Source organism: Mytilus galloprovincialis, chromosome 14, assembly GCF_965363235.1.
Source record: "Mytilus galloprovincialis chromosome 14, xbMytGall1.hap1.1, whole genome shotgun sequence".
NCBI lineage: Eukaryota > Metazoa > Mollusca > Bivalvia > Mytilida > Mytilidae > Mytilus > Mytilus galloprovincialis.
The window spans coordinates 66226951-66244752 of NC_134851.1; the positions used below are offsets into that span (position 1 = coordinate 66226951).

General features: G+C 32.6%; 1 protein-coding gene across 1 annotated transcript; it reads left to right on the top strand.

The window, feature by feature from the left end:
- Window positions 1-1511: 1511 nt before the first annotated feature.
- On the top strand, window positions 1512-13663 carry LOC143058765 (uncharacterized). The gene is made up of 6 exons (XM_076232208.1): window positions 1512-1949; window positions 2773-2941; window positions 4531-4721; window positions 5178-5205; window positions 11694-11765; window positions 12360-13663. The coding sequence occupies exons 1-6, from the start codon at window positions 1842-1844 to the stop codon at window positions 13415-13417; spliced, it is 1626 nt and encodes a 541-aa protein (XP_076088323.1). The 5' UTR covers window positions 1512-1841; the 3' UTR covers window positions 13418-13663.
- The last annotated feature ends 4139 nt before the right edge of the window (window positions 13664-17802 follow it).

A 17802-nucleotide genomic window follows, 5' to 3' on the forward strand; every position in this document is an offset into this window, starting at 1 on the left:
ATTCTTGGTCAATGCATCCCTATCTGCACCAATTGTATAAAAAAATTAACGTGTGGTTCGTTTGTTCTCAGATATTCATTGGTTAAAATCCGATAATGACGTCGAATTTTCTTGTTTTCCTCTGAATTTCCTATTGTGACGGTATGAAAAAAGGCTACCATGCCTGATGACGTCACATAGAAAGAACACATCTTTTTGCAGATTAGTCGCGAAGAAGGAATAAGTTTCCCTCCGTATTGTTTGAAAATCATTCGAGAAACATAATCCACCACTGCATTTCGTGTATTACGATATTTATCCACTCTCGACAGTTAAATTTGAAATATCTTAAACGCTCGGCGAGCCTCGCGTTTTAAATTTGAAAATCTCGAGTGGAGAAATATCGTATAACACGATATGGAGTGGTAGAATCTATATATATATATATATACAACTCGTCTAAACATCAACCCAACAATGTTAGATCTGTAAATTTGCTTTCGCAAATTTTTGGTTCTTCCCTCGCCGGGATTCGAACCCATGCTACTGTGATATCGTGACACCAAATCGCCTGCACTGCAGCCGTCCCGCTAGACCACACGACCACCTGGGCTCTCAAAAAAAGAGCTTTCGGTGGGCATGTGTTACGTTTCCACGTCAGTTTTAATCTAGCGGCGTACTGCAGTACATGATATATAAGGCATGAAGATGTTATTGTTACAGATCAGCTAAATTATCTATAGTAAAGGATCCTACAAATTAATGTAAGATACAGTCACAGAAAATAATTATATTCATAAGTACGTCTGAGTCAGTGACAACCCTACAACAGATGTATCCATCGGATCGCCATCAATGATGGTGATACATGGCTGTGTACATAATGTATATACAACTCGTCTAAACATCAACCCAACAATGTTAGATCTGTAAATTTGCTTTCGCAAATTTTTGGTTCTTCCCTCGCCGGGATTCGAACCCATGCTACTGTGATATCGTGACACCAAATCGCCTGCACTGCAGCCGTCCCGCTAGACCACACGACCACCTGGGCTCTCAAAAAAAGAGCTTTCGGTGGGCATGTGTTACCTTTCCACGTCAGCTGCCTTATATATCATGTACTGCAGTACGCCGCTAGATTAAAACTGACGTGGAAAGGTAACACACGGCCAGCGAAAGCTCTATTTTTGTAGAGCCCAGGTGGTCGTGTGGTCTAGCGGGACGGCTGCAGTGCAGGCGATTTGGTGTCACGATATCACAGTAGCATGGGTTCGAATCCCGGCGAGGAAAGAACCAAAAATTTGCGAAAGCAAATTTACAGATATAACATTGTTGGGTTGATGTTTAGACGAGTTGTATATACATTATGTACACAGCCAATGTATCACCATCATTGATGGAGATCCGATGGATACATCTGTTGTAGGGTTGTCACTGAATCAGACGTACTTATATATATATATAAGTACGTCTGATTCGTATGTATAATACTATGATTCTTTAACATTGATTTAATTTCAGATCCACCAGGAGATTTGAATAACGAAAAGAAAAGGTGGCTGATTATTGGGATATGTCTACATACGATTATTTCTCCTCTGTTGAGAAAATATGTGAATCCTATTATAAATAATTTGTACAAATCATTGGTGTCGAGCGAGTCCATTGATACACAGGGTTATCATACACATCTCAAGAGATACCCAGAAACGAATAAATATTTGCTTAATTATGAATCAACAAACGACAACAGGAAAGTACCCAAGATAAAGATTAACAACGTATGGAAATGTGACTTCCGGAAATATGATTACAAAGTCACAAGCCATGTGGGTTTGTCAAAGTTGTTTCTACAGCCTAATATGGCACAGTACTCCGCAATTGATGAATCATGTGACTCATCTGCACTGCTTAGCATGGTTATTAACATCAGTTCGTTTCCACAAGCTGTACAGACTGCTGCTGACAAGGTAGACATTTTGGAGTATATATTATTATTTTAGATGAATTTTAAAATGTGTACATGTCTTACTCCATCTTTGATTTTGAAATCGCATATAACAATTGGTGTAGATCTTTAGTGAAATGTGCAAATTTGAGAGTCGTATGTAATTGATTTGAAAGACTTTTGATATACATTTAGAGAATTATGTCACTTATCATATTTTTGGCTGTAATTTGTTAAAAAAAACACCATATTTAGTTTTAAGTGCATTTTTTTCCCGGATATCCCTGCATAACCTTTACAAAATCTGACAATGTTGCACAATCTGTATAGTAAAAAACTCCAGTGACCCATACTTTTTATTATAGCTTTGAAAAGATAAGATAAGGCAAGATAAAAACTTTATTTTGACAAATTATCTAAAATTCCCATGGATTTTGATTAAGACGCCCATGCCACCTAAATGAACTAGTAATAGCTAATTTTTGGCAATACATTGTAATGAAATTTAGTTTCTGTACCTCAAAGTGTACAGAGTAATGCTTTTAAGGTACCAGTTTTCAAGGAAGTAAAAGATTAAATATACTATTTGTGTCCCTTGAAAGAAACTACATCTCAACACGACCCAAGGAGAATAACCATTCTATGCATAGTATATTTAAAGTAATGTGAAATGCAAATAAACAAAAACAAAAAATAATTTCTGATTGCTTAAAAATATTTTTTTTTTTTAATTTTTAAGTCAATTTTTTTCCTTTTTTAATGTCAAGTTAGTGTTATCATGGTTATATTCCTGTCATCATTTATCAATGTTTATGAAACTGCTTCACTATTTCTCGATTATTTAGATACGATTGGAAATACGCAACTCCTGGGCTCATTGTGACTTCAGAAATTGGACTGGAGAAAAATATAGAAATTGTTTACATATAATGGGTCAATTCGTCAAGGATATTAGTCTGAGTGACACTGATAGAAAAAGAAGCTTGGAAGAACTCAACACATGGAATACATATGGTATTTGCTGATTAGAACATAGTGTGCAAAATTTGGTTTTTGTCTAGGCCTTCGAAATGCGAAAGCGGAATCGGAAGCGGGTGGGTGGAATAGTGGTGCTCCATGCTGTCGTCGGGTTGTCATTTGTAATATTGTTTCTGTATTTTACGGATAACTGTATATTGTTAAACATTTTATTGTCCTAGCAGTATAAATCAAGATCAGTCTAAGGTTAAGTTTTGCAGTCATTAATACATGTAATAACTTTTCAAATCTTATGGACTATAATGAAAATAAACAGAAACTCTGGGTCGATAACGCTGCTGGTGGAATACTAGTCGTCGAGGGTATAATAAAATCAGTTTTAATGCTTCGGTAAAATAATTGTAACATAAGCTTAAGTTAAAATTTCCCATTTATGAATTAAGGAATCATTTAAAAACTAAGGCTCAAAATCTTTTTTTTTACACTTTCTTCAATGAAATCATCAATCGCATGGGGCGGCACAGGATTCCGTGGCACATTTTACAATTTTTTTTAGTAGGACGTTTGCTATCTTGCAAGATTAAAACAGCATCCGATTACACTATAGCTGGACAGGTTCATCGCAACCATCAGTGATATTCAAAACGGGATGAAAACTATATTCTAATCATCATGATAGACATAATTCACGACATAAAAAATAAATATTATGTTTTTAAAAATCAACTCACGCATTGCACTTACTTTATATATGATTTTACTTTATACTATATATATGACAAAAAATTGATCATCAGAAACCTACATGACACGGGTCATGTTCTTCTCATATATGTTATGATGGTATGATACTAAACCCCTCACTGGGAGGATTGTGCCTAATATTCATATAATGAAGACATAATTTTTCAATCAGTTTAATTGAAGTCTGGAGCTGGCATGTCAGTTAACTGCTAGTAGTCTGATGTTATTTATGTACTATTGTCATTTTGTTTATTTTCTTTGGTTACATCTTCTGACATCAGACTCGGACTTCTTTAGAACTAACTGAGTTTTTGACGCGTATTGTTATACTTTTCTGCATTGGTTAGAGGTATTGGGGGGTTGAGATCTCACAAACATGTTTAGACCCGCCGCATTGTTGCGCCTGTCCCAAGTCAGGAGCCTCTGGCCTTTGTTAGTCTTGTATTATTTGAACTTTTAGTTTCTTGTGTACAATTTGGAGTTTAGTATGGCGTTCATTATCACTGAACTAGTATATATAATCGTTTAGAGGCCAGCTGAAGGACGCCTCTGGGTGTGGGAATTTCTTGCTGCATTGACGACCTGTTGGTGACCATCTGCTGTTGTCTGCTCTCGGGTCGGGTTGTTGTCTCTTTGACACATTCCCCATTTCCATTCTCAATTTTAATTTTACTTTCTCAAATGTCTCATACAACGCGTATTACTTTGCTATAATAATCAATTATCAATGACAAAAATGTTAATGTGATCCATACCACAGACAACACAACGTATACTCCAAAAACTTCAACCAATATGCTATTCTCAGTCATTTAACAAGTTGTCAACACACTGGACAAACACATGTACCTGAATTTTAAATATTTTGTCCTTCTTTACAGGTCAGAATTATTTTCTGAGTGAAACAAAACGTGATGTTAATATAACGGATGCAATACGTCAACAGACTCATGTTCTAATAGAATATGTACAGCATGGTTTGACTGAAACAGACAATCAAATTATGGAAGTAAAGAAAGAATTACAAGATTTAGAAAGCGGTTTACATGAAAGGATAAAAAAATTAGAAGATGTACGTAAAATGAAAAACATAATTGTAACCATAATATAAGCAATACACACAGAAACGCCTGATAAATGATGGGAGAGTTAATCCTTCTAATGATCTATTATATGTTATGATCGGAAAAGAAGAAAGTCGTAGGATGAAAAAAAAATAGTAAAAGATTTGATCTCAGTTTATTATAATTTCGTTTATTTCAGGGTATTTTTCACCTTAACCGTTTAACAGTTTCATGTGAAATTACACAAAGATTACTTGGTTAATGCATCTGCATCTGTTTTTCCGTTTCTTTAAATAATTAACAGTTTGACTGTAAAATCATCTATGACTTGACTACTTTCTACCAAGCAATGAGTATAAGTTTAAAACACATTATGTGTTAGTAGTGGAGCAAAATTAAAATCACAAATTAAAGTGAAATATAGCTTCGGTAAAAATAATTTAACTAAATATTTTTTTCTTCAGAAAACCGAGAAACAAGATAACAAGATACGTAAGTATTTTCACTTTTCAAGTAATTTAATATACATTTTTAGTAAATACCAAACATTTGTCTTAAAGACCAAACAGCCTATTTGTTTCTACCAGTGATTTTTCCTTAAAATTTTGTGTGAAGGCATTTCATGATTTGAGGAACAAAATTTGATGAAAAAAATTGGGGGTCACCGACTTAGTTTTGTCGCTATAGCAAACTCAGTTTCGCTTTTCCCCGAATATTAACATAATATTTGCTTGTTATATAAACTCTTCAAAAATCCTTTATATAAAACCTACAAGCATAATTCTTGTTTCCCGTTAAATAGTAGATTTGTATCTATGAAATACAGGTTCAAGAGTTCAAGACTCATATTGTTTTGATTTTAAAAATATGATTTATTTCATTCCCGCCAAAAATGAAACGTTAGAATGAAAAACGTTTCCAGTATTAAAAAATATCTATCAGTGACTTCTTCATAATAATTTCAAGAAGGAAAGTGCCATGTGTACTCTTCAAACTAAAGGCAAAAAAAGTGTATGTCACCGACCTTTTGAAAAAGTTATGAGTAATTTTCATGTTTTTTTCTCGTTCGTTTTGAAGAAAAGAGTCGTCCTTCTTCAAAACATTGCATCTGACGTCATAGAACAAACTTTCCTTGATGGCGCACTATATGAAAAAAGTCGCAAATTGGACGTTTGAAACCCGCATTTAAATTTCCAAGAATAACAACTATATTCACTTATATTTTATTATCCGGTAATACAAGAGAATAAATGCACGTGTCAGTATCAGATTTTATGATGTTGTTGCCGCACAATAGTAACCTTCAGAAACCCCATCCGTCGGAATGGAAAATTGTTTGAAATAACCTTTTTCGCCGCTTTTGTTAGGAAAGTCTGTTTTTGTCCTCTGCCCCTCATTAGCAAAATTATTGAAAATAAAAAAAGAAATGAAAGATGGCACTGGCTAATAACTACAGAGTATTTGACTATATCAAACTATATGTATGTGGTTTTTTTCGCGTCAATTTCAGAAGTTTTCAATGACGAACTCATTTACTACTGTTGACATTCGGACATACAAAAGCATGAACGGACTTCTTTATACAATTATATTTCCCGACTAAGACGAACGTATAGAAATTATTCTATTTAGTTTGTGAACTCATTATATCTGAATATTTAAGATATATAAGGAAATTAAAATTTTAGGTACAATATATGAATTAAAGTTTCTGATTCTAAAACGTTATGCATCTATCATGAAATACAATCCCTGTTATTACTACCTCACGTGTTTTGAATAAACAAGACAGTAACTATAAAATACAAAAAGTTTTTAATTCAAAAATTAATTTAGAAATAATTTTCTGTTGAAAACTACAAAGTAAGATTACTCCAACAGGATAAAATATCATAAATCTAAATTGCTAATTTTGGAAATTAAAAAAAAAGACAAGGTTGTTGCCGGCATTTTGTCATAATTTTAGTTGAATGAAAAAAGAGATTTTATGTTGGATATTATTCTTGGAGCAATTGTTTTTGTCATAAGTTTAATTTAAAACTATTTTGTAGGTTTTGCCTTACAGCTAATTTCCTACTGCATGTAGGGTAAAACTTTGGTCGGCTTCCTTGCTTTGCTTGTATAAATGTTTATTCGAGCTTGGTAATTAAGATTGACATCTTCATATATAGGTATGTAAACCTGTATGAATATGATATTTAAATTCAATTGGGCATTATCAAAATATAATTATACAAAATATACAAACAAAGCAAGCAACTAACTAAAGTGGTGATCTACATACATTAGGAAATTAGCTGTAAACTTCAGTGAGATCAGGCGAAATGTTTATAATTTCTTCTTAAGACAATTTGAAATAAAACAAATGACAAACGAAAATGACCCTTTGTCATAGTTATAAAATTTTGTCAAATAAGCAGTATAAATAAATTTTAACTTCATTGCAAGATCGGACATTGCTTTACGAGAATCATCCAGACATCATTTACATGCATACGTTGCCAGTATGTCGAAACTTTCAGGAATAATTTTTTATCGACCTGACCTTCTGAATACTCAATTTTTAAATTTAAAAAAAAATTGACATTCAAATTAGAAGGATCAAATCATAGGGAACATATGTACTAAGTTTTAAGTTGATAGGATTTCAACTTCATCAAAAACTACCTTGACCAAAAACTTTAACCTGAAGCGGGACAGGCGGACGAACGAACGAACGGACGAACGGACGCACAGGCAAGAAAACATAAATTGGACATAAAAAAACCTTTCACCTATCTAATAACCCCGGTAACCTGTACGCAATCGGCGCAAATGAAAGACAAAATCTACACAAGTGAAAGAATAAAAAAAATGAAATGCAGATCGGCGGAAATACAAGACAAAATCTACGCATGTGAAAGAGTACAGAAAAAAAAATGCAGATCGGCGCAAAAAAGTCGAGATCAAAATTTATATTTTATTGTTTTTATTAGAACGAAGGTTAAATATAGTGTAGCATCTTTTGTGTCTATTTGTGTTAAATTTCCACAAGATATCAGCTCGACGCCTAATTCTTCTTTTCTTGGGAGACGTATTTTTAAGTGTACACCATGTTGGAATCCGTGAAAAACGCGAAATAGAACGTTATAATTTGACGTTTTTTCATTGCAAGAAACAACGTCATAGATCTTTTATGTCACTACCAAGTTGTGTTAGTTGATGCGCATCAACAATAGGCTGTTTTGGTCTTTACGATTATATTCACTAATCTAATAGTTAACTGTTACCTATTTGGAAGGTTCACCCTTTCTGAGGGTCACTCCAAATGGGATTTGTTTAGGTTATAGATATGTGCAATATATACAGTTGTACATCTAAACTTTTATAAAATACCAATACCATGAACAAGGTTGTGTGTGAGGATCATTTTGAAGCATGCTGTTAAGAAGGAAATTTTATAGTAATTATGACTTTATTTCTTGGCAGTTATATTAAGAGATAGTTATTGCTTTTCTGTGGTTCTCCTGTTCTAAAGACATATTGTTGTGGAAGATACTATGAACTCGAGATCCAGATGCTTTACATCTATTACAATTAATTGTATTAACCTATAATTGTTAACTTCTATGTTATTTGGTCTCTGGTGTAAAAATAAAACGGCCACACATTTTTTTTTGTAATTTTGATAGCTTGTTTTTGTTAATATGTTCAAGTGCATTTTTTTTATAATTGTTCATTCATTTACTTTGTGAAATAAGAACATTAACTAATAAACTTCGGACTGTAAAAATGCAGAATATGCCGTGCAGGTTTGCTTTAGTCGAAAGACATTACTAAGAGACATACAAGTGTTCCTGTACATGTTTTGCCTAATACAGACAATCAAAATGTTTTGGTAAAACTAGTTATATTTTCTCTTTATTTTGAAACATAAATAAATGATGAGTGTGTATATCATTTTATTTTGAAACCTGAATAAATGATAACACCAGATATAGTTAATTAATTCCTCGGCGAACTATTTGTATTTGTTACCACATTGAAAATGAATTTCAATTTGTGTATTAACGAGACCTCCTGTCTCCTGACTTATAATTCACTGATCCGAATAGACAGTCAAACCTGGCACGGTGTGCCCTAGAGGCCCAGCTAATTTCCGATCTGCAAAAAACATTTTATCTTTTTACAAGCCTTTCACGAGTATTGCCAGAGAAAATAGAAACATCTTATAAACCTAGCCATAGCGTAGATAGTAAAAGGTTAATAAACGTACACGTCTTTACGGTTTATTTAAGTTATATACTTTAATTGTGTTCACCTTATCAGTCTGATAAAGCATATTTAAAAAAGAAAATTTAGGTCATGAATGTAAACAGTTGCATGTCTGTTCGTTTTGTTTTCTTATTATATGATGGTTATTAAAAATATAAAAATGAGTTACGCTTACAATTACGTTCAAATATGATTAAATCAAGGATAAATAAGTGTATTTCGAATCCCGGCATGCAATACCAGGGGAAAACGTCACGACCTACATGAATATGTATTTTATGTCATAATAAACATATCTAAACTAAAAGTAACAAATCGCAAAATTTCACTTTAACAGCTGATTTCCTTTAGTCATATATTAATAGTTCAATACAAAGAAAGACAACGCGAAATAAAAAACATAAGAAAAGAAACCCACAGAAACAGAGAAAAACAATAGGACACATTGATAGAACTTCATATCGAAACATGAAAGGTAAACTGATTCTAAACAGGTGCCAGTTTAGAAATAAAGAAATACAAATGCAATGAAAAGACAGATGGAGCCACAGAGGACAAAAAAGGGGCCTTCAAACTCCTAGTCGAAAGTAAAGTTACAACTGAAAGGATACAAGAAAAAAAGATTTATTAACGGTACACAAACAACATTGAAAACTAAGCAATACAAACTTCCTAAAGAACGAGGGGGATCTCAGGTGATGCGGAAAGGTGAGCAGATCCTGCTGCATATTACATACCATTCGTGTTGCTCGTTTAAATACAAAACACTGTGATATTTGCTAGTAGGTAAGTCATATTCTAAATAAAGGGGACAAGATTGTAGTAACGATAATTTGAACGAATCCGTCGTCCATAACAGTCAAAACATTTATTCTTGCGTCCATAAGATTTACGATATATCTATAATAATTATCATAATTTGGGATAATTTTTTTATATTATATATAATTTATAAAAAGGTATAAAACTAAATAAAAAATTGTTCTTCTGATTAGTGGTGAAGTATAAAGTATTACGTCTGCTTGGGCCAAACTCATTAATAAGATCACACCTGGTCAGAGGTATTCAATTAAAAAAAAACATTGATTCAAAATTGAAACATCCTGTTTAAATAAGATAACAAGGACGTTCGGATATACTAGATAAGTAATAAACTACTTTAAGAAAATAGGGCTTTCTTTTTACCCGTAAAACACACATGAATTGAGGTAATTAAACCATTTTAAAGTGCTTTGTGTATGCAATGTCTTTAATTTGACTAAAAGCAACTTAAATATAATTAAAATAAATTTTTAATGTAACTTTTGTACACATTCCCTTTTTGAAAAGGTTATCAAGGATAGTAATTGAAATTCTATTATCATGATTATATTAAATTTTTGGTTTAACAAAACAAAGCAATGGTCTCATTTCTTAAAATTTATGAAGTTGCTTTATATGCTATTTTAAACATATTTTAATTAAAAAAAATATTCACTGCATTATTAAGTACACTCAACTGACACCATAAATTTATAATAGGCTTAAGGTGGTACCTAACACTACAGGGAGATAACTCTGTAAAGTCAGCTAAACGTTTTAATTACGTTGTGTTGTAAAAGGAATAATAAGCTTCTCAATGATCAAAATTGGTGTTTGTCAAACTGCTATATAATCAGTGTAATTTTACGGACAAAACGGTTGGTTCAAAATGTTTGAAATTTTTATATTTTTGTTAACTTTTATGAAAATTAAACGAGCCAAATTCATTTTAGTGCAAGTGTTGGGTACCACCTTGAGTTAATGGTGAAAATAGTCCAGTTACCAAAAAAAAAAAAAAACTTCTGAAACATTCAAAAATATATAATGTAAGTGTTGGTGAATATTGTATTTGATTATTGAATACATTTTAGATTTTAATATGTTGTTCAAATTTTATTTAAAAAAAATCCTAAATATATATAATTCAGTTAATAGATACAAAGAATAGGTCTGGGTTGGTTAAAATTTGGTCAAGTATAATTCAGACATGGTCAAGTATGGTTCAGACTATGTCGAGTATGGTTCAGACTAGGTCGAGCATGGTTCAGTCTCCTATAAAAGGGTCAAGTACTGGTCGAATACATGTTCAGACTGTTAAGTATGGTTCAGACTACAGTCGAGTATTATCAAGTTAATTTCAGACTAATTCAGACTGTTCGAGTAAAAATCAGCACAGTCGAGTACAGATATAAACCATTTCAGACTTTTACTGGTTTGTAGTAATTAGTTATCAAAGGTACCAGGATTAGTATATTGTAGTAATAGTCACTATAATTTATAGTATTTAGTTAGAGAACATCATCTATATAGCAGAAAGTTAAATTGAAGGATACAGCTGTCTTCTTTTCTGACCTCCTGTCAGAATTCAGCCTTATGTGAATTAAAAAAAAGTCGACAAGAAGACGAGAACAGTTGCACCAATTTGAATGCTGATGTGTTTTTTGTTTTAAATACGTCCCGCAAATGAAAACAGGTTTGTTGAGCAAATGTTTTGTTTAATGTATTGCAATTTGAGCACTGTGGAATATTTTCTTTTCGTGGGTATCAATTTTCGTGATTTCGTGGTTTTGTCAATCACTGCATGCAAAACCTAAAAGTAATTTGTATTCGTTGAATATTTGAATTCGTTGTCAAACTTTTCCCACGAAACTCACGAAAATTGGTATCCAACGAATACTACAGTATGTAATTGATTTTTGTTTTAGAACAACTTACGCATGCTACGGAAGAAATCATTAGAAAACAAGTTGAAGATCCAAATCCAAAATTTATTCGAGGTATGCAAAATTAAAGTTTCAATACTCAATGCCCTTAAAAACTCATCATTTGTCATATAAACACTATAAAGTAGTCAGATGCTAATGGAAAACAAATGGTTCTAGTTTGTTTGGCTTCTGTCGTCACATTATGAAGAGAGCCCAAAAAGTGTACTTATTATCGATAAGAGAGCGACGTCCCCGTTCCTGTTGAAGGATGTTGCCATATTGTAAAACAAACGAGTTCTGCAAATTTGTATATCTGAATATCAAACATGTAACGTTACGACAATAATATGATGACGAATATTTTGAATGTATTGTCTGTGTATACGCCATGACATGAGTCTTACGTTTAACAAGACTCGATTTTATAGAAATCAAATTGAGTTCATTTTAGCAACTCACCTAATCAACTAGGCAGGTTTTTGTAACATTGAAACACGAGAATTGGTAGTAAATATTATTTGCATGTTCGTCGTTTTAAGTTAAAACTAATTGAATTTTTAATTCAACACAATTTCCTACAATTGGATTTTGACTCTTAAAGATTACAAGCGTGTATTTAAGTGTGATAAAAAGAAAACTCAATAATAACATTTCGTTCCTTTGTAGATTTGCAAGACAGACCACGTGATAATGAAATTAGAATAGTACTTCTTGGACGAACAGGAGCTGGCAAAAGTGCAACAGGAAATAGTCTTTTATGTCAGAAATATTTTCTATCCCTATTTTCCGGTTCTTCAGTAACGGCAAATTGCAAACGAGGAGAATCTGAACGGAAAGGAAAAAAAGTAGTTATAGTTGATACCCCGGGTTTATTCGATACGAAAGCGGGAAATGAAACTATTACTAAGGAGATAGTCAAATGTATCGCTATGACATCACCGGGACCTCACGCAATTGTCCTTGTTGTAAGTGCTGGTCGATTTACGCCGGAAGATCAAAATACAGTCGAACATTTTAAATATCATTTTGGTGAGGGTTTGTTTCACCATATGATTGTTCTTTTCACTATGAAAGATGAACTTGACAAACACAATCAATCGATTGACCAACACGTTGAGACTGTTCCAAATTATCTAAAAACTATACTGAGTCAGTGCGGAAATAGATACATTGCGTTTAATAATGATCATGTTGGACAGTCGAACACTGAGCAAATTGATGACTTTTTTGAAATAGTAGAGAAAATGTGTATCGAAAATGGTGGATCCTGTTATACAAACGAACAATACCAGGAGGTAGAAGCTGAACTACAAAGGAGAATGCAAATGGAAAAGGAAGCATTAGAAAATCAAATGGAAAAAGAAAAAGAAACGGTAAGAAACGAAGTAGAAGATAAATTCAACCAAAAACTTGAAAAAGAAATGGAAGAGAAAAGAAAATTAAAAGATATCTTAAAATCTAACATAATAAAATCAGAGGACGAGAAAGTTAAGTTAGAGAAACAAATTAAAGAAGCAACCGAAAAACACGACCAAATGTTGAAGAAAAGAGAAAAAGAATTGGAGGAGAAAATACAGAAAACTGAAGATGAATTCAAACAAAAAATGACAGAAAATGTGTTAAGAACAAATCAAAGAAATAATGTTGAAAACGACACAGGCCGATTACTGATGGATATAGCGGGAGGAGTATATTCGTTTTTCAAATTGTGGTTTCCTAAATAGAATAATTTTTAATATGTTTAAACTTAAGAAAAGTTTAATGCAATACTAAAGAAAGGATTTTGTGTATACAGATTTGGTGTACTTGCATTATTTTCTGAATCGTTTGAATCAATATAACCAATGTCAAAAGTTTATATGTATGAACATGTATAGATGAAATGATATATGCCGATGAATTGTTGGATTATCACACCGTTCAACTTAAAATAGAAAATTTCAAAAAATGTTATTAGATGGTACTTAATAAATATGAAAATGAACGAGAAAACAATTGTTGGGCCATATAGAATGATAAAGGCGTAATCATTGTAAATACTTTTACCGCCAACAGAATATTTAAAGTTTGGAAGGGTCATGAACATAGGGGAAATTGAACAAGTCAGTTTTCGTAGGCCCCAGCTGTACCAATTCAGTCTGAATGTGTTTGTAAGCAAAATGTATCTTGGTGATTCTATAAGAAGACGGAAGTTTCGAAAATAATGAATAACCTAATAAATGGGTTGAATATGTAAAATATGGACCCACTCTGGCAAATATGATATAGCCGCCATTTGCAAGATGTCTGCTGATCAGTCCTTTTATAACAATGAATAGTTTAAGGCAAATAATATTCAAACTAAACCACTAGAAATATTTTAAATGCTATTAAACGTCCAGTAAGTCAAGAAGTTAAATAAGACTTCATGTTTATCTTTCAAAATAGGCGATGTCTATATTGGATGAAACACAGAGATCATATCTAAAAACTAGTACGTAAACAAAACAAATATCTATAAATAGTATATATTGCTTCCAAAGAGGCATGGCTTGTGAAATAGTTGTATTTTTAAAAGTGCAACCTTCAAATTGCCATTATGACTAGTTTGAACGCTAAGCACCATACGAGTCAAAAATACTAATATATAATTTCCCCGTTTCCTTGTCGCAATTTCTGGATTGTGGTAACATCAAGATGATCACTGAATATCTACTCACAATATTACAATGAGTAATATTATAAGATGTGTCAGTAGTGGGAAATTATGCAAACTTCTGGAATCCTGTAAAAGTCTTGTCTTTCCATCGTACAAGCGTTGAGAACTTAATTTTACTCAACACATGCACATTCGGTAACGTTTAAGAACATTTATGTGTATCATAGGTTACATGTTTGAAATGTTGTGATTTTAAGATTTAGAAAAGCAACATTTATCAATCCAATCTAATATGAAATATACCAAATTACTGGTCATTATTCACCAATCTGTTTATACAAGAACACCAAGGCAGGTAGCACTTATTCAACTGGAACTGCTTACCCCTTGTCACCACAAACAGCCATCCTAGGACGATACGGGAGATATTGTTCCTCAACTTATAGATTGTTTATCGAAAATAAAGTAACAACGCCATAACTATAAACGATGTATACAAACAGACAAATTATAATACACAAGTCACAACAAAGAAAACTTAAGACTTAACAACACGATCCCCACCAAACACTTGGGGTGATCTCAGGTTCTCTGGAAGAGTAAGCAGATCTTGCTCAACGTGTGGCCAAGTCGTGTTGCATATGTTATTACAAATCCGGTAAATAGTCTTATTCGTTAGGTCACATCCGTGAAAAAGGAACGGGACTGTAGTTTCGACATAAGGAACATATCCGATATCAACCAACTTGTGATGGCGTCAGTAAAATTTACGAAGGGAATATTTCGACTTCACAATTTAGAACTATTGGTTTAATAGCTTCCGTGTGAAGAACAACCCTCTATCAAGGAAATCTTGACAGGAAATACACGGCCGGTAATATTGTATCAATTTGGAGATATATACTCAGTATGCAGAAACTGCTGGAATGTTGCTACATACACATGGAAATTTCACAATAAGAACCGAACATCATTGTCAATTTCTAGATTGTGGCAAACTTAACTGTATCTTGTTGATTCTTAATCTCTGGTTCGATTGGACAGATTCGTTCAACATAGTCACCAAATTTTGAATTAATCGTGAGAGAACATCATCTATATAGCGGAAAGTAAAAATAATAATTGGGCTTTATTTCACTTACTTTGTAACATTTGTTAATGGATAAACGGAAAGAAACAGAAAAGTTCCACACGTAAAGAAGAGTATACACGTTAATTGCGCACATCCACCTTTTATAGATGAAATTCATACAAATAAGAAGTTAAAATTGAAAATGGAAATGGGGAATGTGTCAAAGAGACAACAACCCGACCATATAAAAAGACAACATTAGAAGGTCACCAACAGGTCTTCAATGTAGCAATAAATTTCCGCACCCAGAGGCGTCTTTCAGCTGGCCCCTAAACAAATACATGTATATACTAGATCAATGATAATGAAGGCCATACTAATTTCCAAATTGTACACAAGAAACTAAAATTAAAATAATACAAGACTAACAAAGGCCAGAGGCTCCTGACTTGGGACAGGCGCAAACATGCGGCGGGGTTAAACATGTTTTATGAGATCTCAACCCTTCCCCTATACCTCTAGCCAATGTAGAAAAGTAAACGCTTAACAATACGCACATTAAAAATTCAGTTCAAGAGAAGTCCGAGTCCGATGTCAAAAGAAAATGAACAAAATGACAATAATACATAAATAACAACAGACTACTAGGAGTTAACTGACATGCCAGCTCCAGACTTCAATTAAACTGATTGAAAGATTATGATTTCATCATATGAATATCAGGCACAATCCTTCCCGTTAGGGGTTTAGTATCATACCATCATAACATATATGAGAAGAACATAACCTGTGTCATGCCAACAACTGGTTTTTGAATAAATGTGTTTAGTTCCGATGCAAAGACCCTATAAGTGAATCAATATTAAGGCCAAAATATGCAATCTTTAATGACCTGACAACAGTATCGTAACTATATCATGCATATCCATTCTCAATAAGTCTATTTAAAGGTTTGATTAGTTTCTGCGGTGAATACTGACATTTTTTTGCTTTATAAAGAATATTTCCATTAAAAATTGGATGTGAGATACCTGAACGTATAAGAAGTCTGCAAGTTGAGCTATATTTACGAATGATGTCCTTATACCGATGATAAAATTTAGTAAATGTTTTGAGTTGTATATTATATATTTCATGAAGATTGAGAAAATCCTGTGCCTTAACTTTGATAACTCAGCATTAATTTACAGTTTACAGTATGTATAGTTTACTTCAAGACCGGAATGCATGATAAATTCATAATATATAGATACAGGAATATGTGGTTTGAGTACCAATGAGACAAATCTCTATCCGAATCACAATTTATGAAAGTTAACCATTAAAGGTAAAGGTACGGTCTTCAATAATCATATTTGTAATTCAAATTGATTAGAAGCGCTTCTATTTTCTCTTCATGGTCATTTAAATTCGTAGATTCTCTCTGAATATTATCGGTGGGGTGTTTAGAGTTTTAATTCACCGAGGGTATCTCCAGCCAAGTAGTCAGCACTTCTGTGTTGACTTGAGTTATCATGGATATGTTCATAATTATAAGTTAACTGTTAACAAAACTTTGAATTTTTGAAATACTAATAACATGAATAAAGGCTTTTCTACCTCAGGAATAAATTACCTTAGCTGTATTGTGCAAAACTTTAGGAATTGTTGGTCCTTAATTGTGTCTTCTGTAGACAAAAGGCGCGTATGGCGTAAATATAAAGCTTCAACCCAGCTATCAATGATGAGTTTATTTATCCTGTCGATAACCCAAAAGTAAGCCGTAACACCTAAATGAGTTTTTTTTTTACTGCGGCATAACAAATAAAATCTAGAAATACAAATATATTTCAATAAAACTTATAACAGTTTGGACTTTCCAAATTATGTACTGACTATTCCATATTGATATAAAAAGCAAATTAATTTTAAAAATTTGAAAGGGAGGGGGGGGGCAAAAAAGAGTGAAAAATTTCTAACCCTGGGTCATAAAACAAATAAGTTAACTTGTTTTTTTTATTATTTTATTATAAAGGTCTTTATATAGAAAACAATACCAGTGCGTGGAGGTTATGCAAACCAAAAAAAAAGTAATCAGTCATTTCTGACCCGTTGAGGCAGAAATTTCGAATTTTCATTGACAAATAGGCATACAGTAAGAGTATATTCAACGATTTCTTTAGGGCTATAATTCTTATAAATAAGTATTGTTGTCAGACAAAGTGATTTTTAGAGAGTCTTCAATTTGAATAAATGTTAATGTATATAAATTCATCATAGATACCAGGATTAAATTTTGCAATAACGCCGACGCTAGAATCCAAAAAAGTTAAAAAGAAGCCAAATAAAGTACGAATTGAAAAGCTTTGAGGAACAAACTCTTTAATATCATTTAACTTTACTTTCAATCTTTATACATT